At 32.5% G+C, this 14262-nt stretch overlaps 3 protein-coding genes across 3 annotated transcripts in view; 2 read left to right on the top strand and 1 right to left on the bottom strand.

The window, feature by feature from the left end:
- LOC144840388 (solute carrier organic anion transporter family member 2A1-like) overlaps positions 1–14262 on the top strand; it is a 63419-nt gene that overhangs the window by 44666 nt on the left and 4491 nt on the right. The window lies entirely within an intron of this gene.
- LOC144841391 (uncharacterized) lies at positions 271–8627 on the bottom strand. The gene is made up of 7 exons (XM_078697714.1): positions 7973–8627; positions 4489–4596; positions 3833–3922; positions 3343–3594; positions 2550–2804; positions 1705–2355; positions 271–589 (listed from the first exon to the last, which is right to left on the bottom strand). Exons 1-7 carry the CDS (start codon positions 8025–8027, stop codon positions 312–314), a joined length of 1689 nt encoding a protein of 562 aa, XP_078553840.1. The 5' UTR covers positions 8028–8627; the 3' UTR covers positions 271–311.
- LOC144840400 (cytochrome P450 2U1-like) lies at positions 9873–14236 on the top strand. The gene is made up of 4 exons (XM_078696207.1): positions 9873–10150; positions 10441–11060; positions 11987–12314; positions 12890–14236. Exons 1-4 carry the CDS (start codon positions 9886–9888, stop codon positions 13069–13071), a joined length of 1395 nt encoding a protein of 464 aa, XP_078552333.1. The 5' UTR covers positions 9873–9885; the 3' UTR covers positions 13072–14236.

Genomic DNA, 14262 nt, shown 5'->3' on the forward strand with positions numbered 1-14262 from the left:
TTATTGAGATTGATATAATCTCATGCAAAATATAATGTATTTTTACACTTTACAAATGTAACTTTTGTTTTTTATCTAATATATTATTGGCTGGTGTGTGCAAATTAATTATTTTTAATTGTTTACTTACATTTATTAACTTAAAACGAACAATAAATTACTCTATAGTCATCGTGTTTGTCAATACATTTAAAAATCATTTCCGCATTTTAAGCCTGTTGTGTCGACGACAAATTATTTCATTTTCTGGACTTGCATTATATATTTATTTTCAACCAATAACAAATTGATACCAAAATGTAAGCTACTGATCAAGTTTCAATTGTACTCTCAGAGTCACACTTTTTAACTTCGTTCACAATCTTGGTGTAGTAAACAGTTGAACTCGTTTCTCGAATGACCTCGAAGTCAGTAAAGTGTTCACAAACACTGGTTACTTTACTATAACCAAACGCTGTACACAGTGGATTAATGATACACACTTGATAGCATATAGCCTGTGACCAGATCACTCGCACTACAACTGAGCCCAGAGGACGCAGAGAAAATTCCGTTTTTGAGAACACACCTTGCCTTATTCCTGTGTCGACTAAAATGCAATAGAAAAACAAAAATTTAGATTACACTTATAGAAATATTACTGTAAAAGAAATATATATGCTGTTGAATAAATGGTACGTCTAGTACCGCGTATTATTAACATTATTTTTTTTTTTTTTTTGTTTCGTTAGATTAGAAACTCAAGTCTCAATTCACACCCGATTCCCAGTGCTGCTGTATCTCCACATACTATCTATTTCCGAGGTATCATAGGAACATTTGGTAATACAGCATCTAATTCATATCTCATGTGGAAAGGTTAGGTTAAGGTTAAGTTACTACTAGATACATGTGAAATGATGATGTTATACCAAATATATGATGCTTCGGAAACACAGTAGTAGTATAGATACAGTACCAAGAATCGCCTGCCATTAAGTCGTATTTTGTTTTAACGAGAGATGGAGATTATGAGATTAATCTACACTTTACAAGCAAACTTTACCAAGAATTTGTTTAAAAACTCCGTTAAATACTTGCAAATTTGTGTTTGCAAACTCCGTTTGTAAAGAAAGGTTTTCCAAAGTTTGGAAACCTTCGGCAAACTGTAAAACAAGTTTTCAGAAATATACACTAGAAAACCTCTTTGTAGACGTCGTTTAAAACTACGGTTCATGTTATATTACAAGAGGCTCATTTTGTCCACCTGCAGAATTTCATGACTGTTGCAAATAATGACTTGAGTTCACACAAATCGACAAACTGGTTTCTCAAAAAGGTGTATGGCCTTATTTCTACCGTACAGTAGTTTTGTCAACTGGTCTACACTAGAAAACTTTTCTTGCTAATTGTTTCCAGTGTAGGCTATAATAGGCTTCGCAACGTTTCTATGCATACCAGAAGGCCTACTGTACATTCGGTATATTTACGTGAAATTGGCAAGCATTCTACATAATTATATTATCTTTCATTCATTTCACATTTATTCAATTAATGAAAACTTAAACAATGTAAACAATATAAACAAATAATGATTTCATTAATTTGGATCAGACTTAGAGGCCAAGGCCTGTTTCAGAAAGACCCAACAAAACATAATACAAAATAAAAATGTATACAATTGTCATTGTGAACTGAATACCGTGCTACTAATTTACTACTTACGCTTTAGCCTTTTATCCCGTATTGCTTTTAATTCTGCTTCAGTTAAAACTCTGTTATAGACATGTAACAACGCAACGTATGCTCTGACATTTCCAGAGACACTTCCTACCGTAACTTCAACATCTTCCGAAGGCGAGTTGAAAGAAATAAACGGTTTAGTAACGTAAGCAAGTGCCATTATCTCTCCGTTTCGCCAAAGTTTAATAGTTTGTTTTGGCCCATCAAACGTCACGGCAAGAAGAGTCCAAACATTTGGTAACAACATATGCGCATGTGCCAATAGGTTGTTTCCATAGTAAACTTCGACATCTGAACTATACATCTCATCATTATAATACTTCTGGTTCACCTTAAGAATTTCGGTATTAATGTTTCCAAAAGTTAAGATAATTCCAGAGGAGATGTTTTGGGCGTTGATCATCAGCGCGATAGATAGTTCACTAACCGGATTGGTGAAATACGAGTATCTCGTTTTCATTACAAACCTTTGGGGTGGTTCAATTTTGACCAAGCAATCTGTAATATTAGGCCTATCGATGAAGTCCAAATCTTTGATAGCTATTGGGAATAACTCCTCTTCAGTCGCTCCTAGCACACATAAAGTATCCACTGACCAACAACCAATTGGATTGAGGTTCTCAGTAAATGGATCTAAAAGGCAATATATAAATTAAAAATGAATTACATTAGTTTAAAACAAATTAGAAAATGCTTGCTCGTTTGTAAAAATACTTTTAACAACAGTTATGACAATGAAAGGACACTGAGCATGCGCGGCTGTTGACTCGCGTGCATTACCGCGTATTTACAAAAGGTACGAGGCAACTTTGTCTGTTATTCCCTACCTTGCGGGCACGGTTCAATCATATCCGGGACGTTGCAGTAACCAAATCGCACCGACGGATCCACTGTGTAGCACCACGGGCCGAAAGAATCAAAATCCGGGTTCCTGCATAAGTTATGTATCAAGTAAGAACTAGGTACGATTAAAAGATCGGTATGTGGAGTCATCGAGTTCCAATGTTGGCATATTATTCCGTCTGCGGTGTGTCCAACGAACCCATAATAGTTAATTCTTAATGGTGGATCACTGCACTCACCTATCAAATAAAAATATTTTCATATTAAATACTATGATTACGACCATATTTATTATGAGCTAGCAATTATTTATGAGGCTTTTTCATTGATTTTTTTTTGTCTTGTGTGGGTGCGTCCCACTTTTATTTTAGTTCTCTGTTTTATATTTATAAATATATGTACATTTGTTACAATTTTTATATGCATATTTTTTCCTTTCTATTGTATAGTACTAACATTCTTTCAGTGTTGAAAGTAGTTAAAATACATGCATATTTACATAATAAGAAGATTGATTTCAATATAAAACCATATTTGCATGGTGATAAAAGACTATATACAGTCATTAAAATAAATTTTAAAATGTCACTATTTTGTTCGTGTTCGGGTAGAGAGGCTATAAACTTAGAGGAGGAATATAAAATATCCTCCCTTTTTACCAAGACAAAATGAGATGAAAAAAAGTTTGAAAATTAGATAATTAGGATTTTTCATTTTAAGATAACATGCACTAGAATATTCGTACGGTACTTTAAAAAAAACCAAGGAAAATAATACTTATTCCGATTTCTTCTTCGTCGTAAACTCTAACTTCACAAATGTTTAGTGTTTCTGACTTGGAAGAATACAAAACCGATACGTATTGTCCATGTATTGTTGGTGAACATTCGAACTCAATGATTTGACTAGTGGAGACTTGTGTTGTATTGGCGGGAGTGCCACATCGCCTTACGTCATCATCAAACAGTATGCTACTAGACGAGCTGACATGTACTTCGGCGTCTAGCATTCTCAAGTGCTCACCTGAACCTAAGCAATAAATTGTTTTTCTTTAGTTAGGCTAAAAAATTACGGTTTTATCAGGTAAATCATTTTAAGAGTGAAATAACCTATTACAGGATCATAACATTTTTTGAAGCATGTAATTTGATTGGTTCCCACTAGAGACGCAACACAAGGACGTAATGCAACGCAAGTTAGTTGACCAATCACACGCGATGAATTATTCGAACTGTAGCATGTCATTGGTCAACACAAGTAAACGTACCTTCTTCAGCAGCAACGTTTATTACTACTACACTGGATACCTTGTACGTCTTATCGAGGTCGATTGTGATCCATTCTTGCATTGAATTCGCTAAAAATTTAAGTTATACACAATTATCACTTATCAAACTTTATGTGCAAAAAAAATGTGATGTGATGATATGGACATGATGACCATATTTGGGCACATCACACGTCAATAAAGTTTATACTAAATGCCAGAAGAATAATACCCTGACAAACAATAGTGTAGGCCTATATCTTACTAGGTTGTATAACTTTCCCAGGACACATCCCGATCCCTGCTGTTCTGTTTTAACCCGTAAAAGCATCATGCGTCTGAGATATCTACTAAGCGCCGCTTAATAATAAGCGCCATTCGAACTCGAGCGTTTTTTACCGTCAGAACGGTTGTTTTGTCCCATCAACACCGCTGATTATAATCTGAATATCGAACTTTGTGTATTTTTTTCTAAAGGAATATTGTTGTCGAATAAGCTGCACTCCGACGAATTCGATGTTTTCGGTGTCGGAACAAACGTGATGTTTTCTTTTACGCAAACGTGTCAAATATGGCGCGCCAAGCTGTCATTTATTCGGATATGGCGCGCCATAGTAAAAGATGTATTTAAAATGTATCGCTTGAAGAAGTCTCACCTGATTTGAAACAAAGTCCGGCATCGTCGCCATCTGTAATAGCAGTCACAGATGGTGAAATCCAGTGTACTGACTTTGATGTCACTGTTTTCTTATATGATACATATGCTATAAAAAAAATTAAACATTTCTTCCAAGTTCGGGAAATATTGTTTATGGATATAGGAATATGTGATTAAAGATGTATTGTCCCCAAAATCATGAAAAATAAAGATTTATAAAATCAGACTTTTAATAGCCCATTTTGCAGTTTTAATGAATAAAAAATAGAAAAAAAACAACAAAAATAATTATTTCACTTATAAAAAGTTAAAAGAAACGGTTAATTTTTAACAAAAACTATTTGTCTGCTTTAATTACAGTTTTTTCACTTAAATAATTTGTTTTTGATTAGTCTTTGGTCACAGTGAATAACTGTTATGTGAAATTAAAATAGCATATTCAACACACAAAAAAAAATTTAGGAAGAAAATATATCTTTAAATAAATAACATTTTCTCTTTGTTTTTTTGAAGAACCACACTTAAAGCTTTTGGACTAATACTGTCTTCCTACACAATGTGTTTTCTTCTGCCTTATTTTGTAATTGCATTATGTGCATGTTGCGTGGGTTGGAGTTGATACAGACAACAACGTGCAGTCATTTTAAAATGTATTCTAAATTTGTTTTCTATTTTTTTTTATGAAGAAAATAAATATTTATTTGGAATGAAAAAAATGAAATAATGTATCCGTTATTAATTGTAATAATAAGGGGTTTTTTTTTGGTTTTTTTTTATAAAGAAAATAAATATTTATTTGAAATGAACAAATGAAATTATGTATACGTTAATTATTAATGTTAAATATTATGCGTGATTCCCATTGTACTGTTTTGGGTTCACCCAATTATTGTAGAATTATTATCTGGATGACTTGCGCTATATAGTCGCTTAATAATTATAATTAATTTTTATTATATTATTTTTTATAACATTTCTATTATTTTAGTATTGTATTGTCATTTTTATTGTATTTTAATATTGTTTTTAAAACTTCCTGTAATTGACTGTCGCCTGTTCGATGAATTAAAATTTATTAGAAATAAGCTCTAGGCTAATAATATAATACGAAATTCATAATGAAGTTGAACATGTTATAATACATGTCAATTTAAATGAAAATACATAACATAAATTTATATTAAACTTTACAAAACGTACTACTGTACAATAATCAACATAATACCCGGCAACACACATGTAACAAATGGTTACAAGAATATCACGATTCACGTACAGACATTTTACGAAATGTAATATCGTAACAAATTGTTAACTTGGTACGACGCACGCGTGAAAGCGTTTCTGTGTATACGTGCATTTCATGTTTAAGTCGGTAAAGATTACATTGATATAACACAACGGTATCTTCTGCTACTAGCTTGTAAAAGAGTTGTAAAGCTCTGTCTACACTATCAAACTAGTTTGACGACAAAAAAAAGTGTGATGTGCCCAAATATGGTAGTGATGTGACATCATCTTGTCCTTATATGAGCAGATCACATTTCTTTGTCACATAAAGTTTGATGTGTAGACAGAGCTTTGCAAATCTTACTGAGGAACTGTGTCGTATCCTAAAGTCTACACTATCAAACGTTGTGAAAAAAAAAATGTGACGTGCCCATATATGGACATGATGGTGTCATATCACTACCATATTTAAGCATATCACTACCATATTTGGGCACATCAAACTTTTTTTGCAGACTAATCTGATGTAGACATAGCTTTGTACATTTTGTTATATTTGTGTACGTGACTGTGAATCGAGTATTAGTGATGGAAACGGCAAAATGAAATGTTGTTTAAATTACTACTACTAGTACTGTAATAATGATGCCAATAGGCCTAATGTATAACTCGTGTATTTTAACCATTCATGAAATATAGTAACATAATTGACATATTACATATAATAATGGTTCAAATGCATCATTACTATTTATTATTACACCGATATGTCAAATGTTAGAAAGCTTTCAAAGTAAATATCGCAGAATGTAAGTATATTAAGAAATTGCTTTCGCTCTACTTTGGGTTAGAAATGAATTTTTGCCGGTACTTTATGTATAGTATTTGTAAGTATTAAGTGTAGTACAAATAGACAGTATATACAAATTGAAAAAGATGTTCTAAGAAGTCATAGAAATAGACATAGCGTAGTATAGAAAAATGTAGAAAATTAATGAAAAAAAGAGGTAATATGGAATCAAGAGTGGATTTACAAGATTCAAAATGTTACTGATAAAGTTGATCAAATTAACAAAAATATGATAATAATGAAAACAATATGATTTTATGGTGATGACATGAACGATGATATTAATGTGAATAATGTTAATGTTTACGCCACAAAAGAGAGGAAAAAAAAGAAATAGACTTAGATATAATTTATTGTTACAATAAATATAAAATGTGAAACTCCTCGTTACAATCGCAATTAAAACATCCATAAAAACTTTAATACGGAACATAAAAGAAACAATCAAAAGACAAAACATAATACAAAGGTTACAATATCAAAAAAGGTAAAAAATACTTTACATCCCAACGGTTGCTATAATATTAAAGAATCCTTTATTTCAAATACAAAACATAAAAATGTAATGAACATCCCAGGTCACAGATTGGGGAACCAAGTATATGCAAGGCAAGACAAGACAACAAATACAAAACACTTAAAATAAGAAGGCAAAACATAGTAGAAAACATCAAATTCAGATTATTAAAACAAAATTACATTATTATAATTAATATAGGCCTATTGTTTAAAATAATATGCCTTATTGAATTTGAATTTAGTAATTTCTACTGCACAATTCTATTTGAAACTATATTATAATAGTACAGTAATACTTAAAACAATTCACTGCAGTGAATGGATAGAACAATTGTTAAATCTTATGTTAAACATGTCGCACAAGTGTGACTGCGATATGTGATATTCATTTTGTTGAATGTACATAATTTGAAGAAAAAAACCAGATATAACAAGGAAAAAAATAATTTCCTTTAAAATTTAAAACATTCTGCTATTAAAAAAACTTTGTTAATAGTTCAACCTCATGTTACCATATCTTCGCGAAAAATGAAAACAAAATTTATTGTGTTTATGGTGGATTAATGTTGGCATAGCTTGAAAATAAAATTTTGAATAAAAGTACCAAGAACAAGATTAAAGTTATATTGCCTATTAATCATCTGGTAACACAAAAATATCCGAAAAAGGATTGAATATAGAAAAAGAAAGTTAACATATATTTTTACTCTTCCAGTGTCTATGAAAGAGTCTGAAAAAATAGTGATGTGCCATATATGGACATGATGATGTCATATCACTACCATATTTGAGCATATCACTACTATATTTGGGCACATCACACTTTTTTTGTCAAACTAGTTTGATAGTGTAGACAGAGCTTAAGTAGACGTAATATACTTACATGCACTGCAAGTACAAAACAGACACACCGCAGTAATAACTGCTATACATTCCATACTTCACTATTTCTTGAAAATATACACTTGACGCGTTGGCAATCGAAATCCAATTATATCACTGTGTTACTTTTAGTAGCCTTATATATATTTTTTCATTAGTGAAATATTATAGTCTTATAGAATAATTGTCACTGTAAACAGGCTGGTGGGAACTACTTTATACGACACAATAACAATACTTACGTTTACTGTTGCTAGGCCTTTTTATGATATTAAATTTCGGTTGTAGCTATTATGTACTAATAATAGTATTCGATATAAATCGTAAACGTTTATAGAATAGGTAAAACAATATTTCATCATACGTCTTCAATTACAGTCGTATAATAGAGTACGTCTTAATTTCTAACAGTTTGTGTTGATTTAGGTAATAATTAATTGGACATTGTTCATTAGTTCACCATTATTTGAGTAATTACCAATCAGTAGCCATCGTAAAATAATGATTGATGTGAATAACACTAATTAAATAACTAAACATATGATTTTAGTTTTAAATTGTAACGATTTTTGTAATTTGAAAATATAAGTAAGTGCTGTAATGATAATCCATCATCTAGGGTCAAACACCACACAATTGTTTGTTTCATTTATTCATTAGGCCAGTGTACATAATATTCGTGTTAAATTATTTTACGAGCATAAGTAAAGACAGTGTTAATATAATCTATGAGACAATCGCAAAGCCCATTTCAACGCATGCGCAGTTTTCATTTCGCGTACAATGGTGATGAGTGATGATCCATATTATTGCTTTACAAATTCCCTTTCTACATGCTAGTATACACTATTAGAAAAGTATAAGCAGGGAAGAGTGAATACGCACTCTTCCCTGGTATAAGTTATCAAAGAACATGGATGTTCAGAGAAAATGTATAGGCCTATCTGTATTTAAAAGTCAACTGTTGGGTTGAACAACCGCTCAAGTGGGATGCAGAAATACCAATGTGGTTGAATGTATATACATGTAAAAAAATAAGCGTGCTTGTCTTCCAATCTCAAGGTCCAGGGTTCAATCCTGACCTAGTCCCAGGGTTGTAACTCACGACTCTTTCAACTCCACTCCCCTTAAGCCTCAAATGAAAATTTATAAGCACGATAGATTATAAAACAGTTTATCCATCCTGTAATTGATGAGTTACTCGCTGTTGGATGATCCAAATTGTTTTACAAATGCCCATTCTACATGCTTGTATACACTTAGAAAGTATCAGTTATCAAAGAAAATGGATATTCAAAGAAAATTCAGATGTAAGTCAAATAAAACAAAACAAAAACACATGGATTTCTGACATGTATACAAACGAAAAGTTCTTAACCATATTTTTGGTAGTGATCTACTCCTAATGCACTATTACAATGATTGCTCAATGCAATCAAAGAAATATTTTATATGTAATTAGTTTATTTTGTAAGATTTTGTGTTTAAAAACTGATGGTATTGGAAGATTATCCCTGTTGTATGCTTATTCGATTGAGGAATTTTCTTTTTGTACAAGGATGTAAGTCGTGGTCAAGAATTAGTTGATTTTACCGCACCATATGCGAATGGTTCGTGGACAGGAATTCCGACAAGGATATTGCTGTAACAATTGATCTGAACTTGATCTTTGTCACTCGGAACAATCTGAATCGATAAGTGGTATAATATATTAAGTTAAATACGACCCACTCGTATATATAATACAGCGGCGGATCACGTACAATATATAAAGATCACAAAATAAGCTGTTCAATTGACACTGAACATTTCCAGAAGCAACACGTAGCTATGTTCAGTATGCTTGTGAACACAAGTGATATAGTCAATGTGCTGATCATCGTTTTGACTACGTTGCTTATAATACATGCATACATGTTTTTAAATTCTAAACTTCCCCCTGGACCGATACCTATCCCATTACTAGGCAACATGTTAGCGTTACGTGTACGACCATTTAAGACCATTGGTAGATGGGCTAAGTACTACGGAGATGTTCTGACGGTCTACAATGGTCCAATGAAGAAAGTAGTTTGGATTAACGAAGTAACGCTCGGGATCGACACTTTTGTTAAACGAGCAAATGTATTTTCCGTTAGAAAACCGATTCCAGTTATATGTTATTTGTCGGGAAAAAAAGGTAAGAACTGAAAGTTGTCGACTTGATCTGTATTGTATTTTTATTTGTTTAATATAGGCCTATATGGTATAAAACAAAAAAAAATATATTGTAGTTTATTTTATTTTTTAAACATTTATTTGGTATAAAACAAGCAAAAAATGTATTTTAGTTTACTTTATTTAAAAACAAATTATTTGGTATAAAACATTCCACATTTCAAATTTAAATATTAAACATCAACTTATTATAAGTTTGTTTGTTATGATTTTAGTGAGTTTATTTATGTATTTCGTTTTATTTTGAATCAGGTAGCGTGGCATTTGAAAATGGGCCAGAATGGAAAAGGGGCAGAAAATGGATGCTAAGTGTGTTACGACAGTTTGGGGTTGGAAAGACGTCGCTCGAAGATCAGATAATCGTGGAAGCTGACGCCCTATGTGAAGCAATTTCACAATATCAAAGTCAGCCATTTGATCCTAACCACTTTATTTCATGCGCCGCAGCCAATGTTATATGTTCTATGAGTTTCAACAGAAGATATGATTACAAAGATCTAGAGTTCCTTCAACTTTTAAGCGACCTGCAAGTGTATGTAAAGCAAATGAACATGAGCAACCTGGAGACTCACTTACCGTGCCTTACTGACCTGCCATTCTTCAAACACAAGAAACGTCCGTCTGAAGGTGTAATACAGTTCGTCAGGAACCATATTCACGAACACGTGTCAACTATCGACAGAGACAATGTTCGTGATATACTAGATTCACTTATTGTTGAAGTTGAGAAAAACGAAGAAGATGCCCCATTCACGTTCGAAACAATGTATACTACAGTGATAACATTGTTTGTGGCTGGGTCTGAAACTACATCTAGTACAATGCTCTGGTTTATTCTCTACATGGCCGCCTTTCCAGAGGAACAAGAAAAGGTAAGTTGTATTTATTGTCTTTTGTCCGAGTTTTACCAGGCAAGTTCATCCTAGTCCATTCTCTATCGGAAGTAAATTGCGATTTAGATTGAGGTTTACATGATAAATTACATCCGATATACCCAGCTGTTTATAACCTATATTCTGAAATCTGAGTTATACTATGAGCAGTGCCCAGAGGAAAAAAAGGACATTAAAATAAAGGTTTAAAACGCCCGAGGCCTCAAGCGTTGGAGGGTCACTTAGGGTTCCTAATCCACGGGTCTCAGGCCTCTGCGTTATGCTGCTGCACTTGTCGATTGTAACTCGGATATGTTTCGTAAAAATCCGAATCAACTGCGTATGAACACGGCTTTAGTTTGTTTTCCGGTACATAAACTTAGGGTTAGTAAGTCTTCCTGAATGTGAAAATGTAGTTCCTGTAAAGCACAACGGGATTACATTTTAACTACATCAAATGTACGCTATGGATGCATGAAACTGTAAAAAAGTAAACTCAGTCAAGGAAGCCCTCCACATCACGTGGAAGAAACTTTCCTTGAACAAAAAAATCTATGACTCCGGCGTCACGCTTGCAATATGATTGTTATGTTGTCCGTTTAGTACTTCGTTCTTTATCATGCTAATTATTGCCTCATTTAAATACAACTGTGTAATGGTTATATAAGTACTCTAGGCGTTGATTTCAGTTCTGTTGATGAGAGTTTTCTTGAAACATGTCACGGTAATTTAAGGCAGTTTTCATTAAATGTCTTACGATTTTGATTTTAACTCAAAAACCAGGGACCAATGAATAAGAAAGTAATATTATGAACATAAGCTAATTTTGTTTTTAAAAACCTCGCTTTTTTACGATTTTTTTTACAATTTATTTCACTTTATAAAATAGACCCACTGTTAAATATTCTTATTAATTAACATTATAGGTATACAACGAACTACACAGTGAATTTGGAAGCGACGGTCAGCCAACAACGGCAGCGTTGAGTAACCTTCCTTTATTTGTTGCTACGATTTACGAGGTACAACGTCTTGGTTCTGTCGCACCATCCTTGCTGCCACGAGGATCATCCGAAGACTGCGAGGTTAAAGGATTTAAACTGCCTAAAGGAATTAACATAAATCTAAATATTTATCAAGTCCACATGGATCCAAATCATTGGGATAATCCTACAGAGTTTAAACCTTCGAGATTTATCGATCAGGATGGTAAAAACGTCATTAGACCAAAATCATTCATGCCATTTGGTTTAGGCAAGTTTTTTTTATTTATAATTATTATGAGTTTATGGGTGCCTATGTCATATTAATTTAGTTGTGCTTGTCGATAAATGCATTGCGCTAGTAATTATTATCTTCAGCTACCGCGAGCTTACATATCTTACTAAATAAAAAGAATACTTTTTCAAACAATAAATTACTCAAAAAAAACACCGTTACATTACAAAAAATATAAATATTTAATTTATAGTACATATCATTATATAGAAATACTAGTCTACATCCTTCTATTTAATAGGGAACTTTGTGACGACCGATGAGCCAGGTCATTTCATTGTGCGCATGTCCAAAATTTGCACGCGCTTCCTCTACACAAAAAGAGCGGAATCGATTCAACCCCGTTTACACGGGAACTTTTTCCGGGTAATTTGTGTGCGGAAACATGGCCAATGAGACAACAGTTTACGCGAACGTATTAATGTTAATGTTAATTAATGTGTCTCTTTGTGTGTATCGGACGTTATTATATCGCCAATTACCTTGTAATTACCACTAATTCCATTTTTACTACTGTTCAATAAATTACTGTTATTTCTTTTATACCATAGGTCGCAGAATTTGTATTGGTGAAAATATGGCAAAGATGGAATTGTTGATTATATTGAGTAAATTGTTGCTGCGGTTTAAACTTACTGTACCAAACGAACAAACTAAACCAGAGTTTGAACCCAACGTTGGTTTCACACTAAGTCCTAAAGCTTTTAAAGTTAGTGCTATACCACGCACATAAAAGATGCAGTGGAGGATCTAGAAATAGTGTGTGTGTGTTTCATTGTTTAATCATGGACCTATAAATTATAATTTATTGGTCCATGTTTTAATGCTATGCTGATTGCACTGTGCGAAACTGTATAGGATTCTCCCTAATTATAAATAATGTATGAGCAATATTCATGTTTGGAATTGAAAGAACTAAACATTACGCATGCTCGGATGTCGGAATCGTCCAATGCGTTGAATTATTCATAAGCTTGGTTCCCACTACGACGCAACGCATGGACGTAAACGCCACGCAAGCGTTTTGTCCAATGACAAGCGAAAGTTCGAATAATCCCTCACATGTGATTGGTCAACTCACTTACGTTGCGTTACGTTCTTTTGTTGCGTCTAGTGGGAACGAAGCATTATTTAATATAATTATTATACAATATTCTTAACATTTTGTAGTTTTTAATTAATGTAATGATCTAGGTTCCCCTACTATACCCCATTCCTCTAAATCCAACCCTGACACTAAGATACAAGTTGGTAATTAGTAATAGATAACTACACTAATAGAAAATAATTACATGTAAGTAAATGTAAGGTTATTATTATTATTACTGAAGGCCTAGAATAAATATTATTACTATTAATAATAGTTTCATTTTCTAAATATTATAATATATCTATAAAGTACAATAGATTTAAATTTGCATATAAAGTATGAAAAAACCGACCCACACAGCAACACAAATATTGTGTGGGCTTCGATTGAAAAACATGTTTCTGCAGCATTGACGTACTGAACTGCAGCGATACAATCCGATTAAAATCAAAATTACAATTTATTCCCCAGCATTAGTACTTTTAAATTGTTATTTTAAAATTGTTGCTACTCTTAAATGTATGTGTGGGTTCTTTACATTTTTACATAAATCTGAATCTAAACTGCTTTATATTTAAGATAAATCTATTCATAATGTTAAATATTAGGATTATATATGGTAAGTAAAACCTTGATATAAATACAATAGTTTACATTATTAATAATATTCCCTGATTCTTTAATATTTTCCGTAGGTGTAGATTGGTACGGTATGTTTTCGTACCATCCCAGTGACCCTTAACTCTTGACCCTTGAGTTGAGATGTCATGATAACTAATAGTAGAAACGTGTTTGTCCATCTGTCTCAAACATAATACTATTTATTACATTATC

This window comes from Antedon bifida, chromosome 4 (genome assembly GCF_963402885.1).
Source record: "Antedon bifida chromosome 4, ecAntBifi1.1, whole genome shotgun sequence".
In the NCBI taxonomy this organism is placed as follows: Eukaryota; Metazoa; Echinodermata; class Crinoidea; order Comatulida; family Antedonidae; genus Antedon; species Antedon bifida.

Bases quoted from the DNA above. Each gene is read 5' to 3' on its own strand.
- LOC144841391 (XM_078697714.1), bottom strand. From the start codon at position 8,027: ATGGAATGTATAGCAGTTATTACTGCGGTGTGTCTGTTTTGTACTTGC. The intron at 3,595-3,832 runs GTACGTTTACTT...TTTATTGCTTAG, and splicing joins AAACGTTGCTGCTGAAGAAG to GTTCAGGTGAGCACTTGAGA. The intron at 590-1,704 runs GTAAGTAGTAAA...ATTGCATTTTAG, and splicing joins ACGGGATAAAAGGCTAAAGC to TCGACACAGGAATAAGGCAA.
- LOC144840400 (XM_078696207.1), top strand. From the start codon at position 9,886: ATGTTTTTAAATTCTAAACTTCCCCCTGGACCGATACCTATCCCATTA. The intron at 10,151-10,440 runs GTAAGAACTGAA...ATTTTGAATCAG, and splicing joins TTATTTGTCGGGAAAAAAAG to GTAGCGTGGCATTTGAAAAT. The intron at 11,061-11,986 runs GTAAGTTGTATT...TTAACATTATAG, and splicing joins TTCCAGAGGAACAAGAAAAG to GTATACAACGAACTACACAG.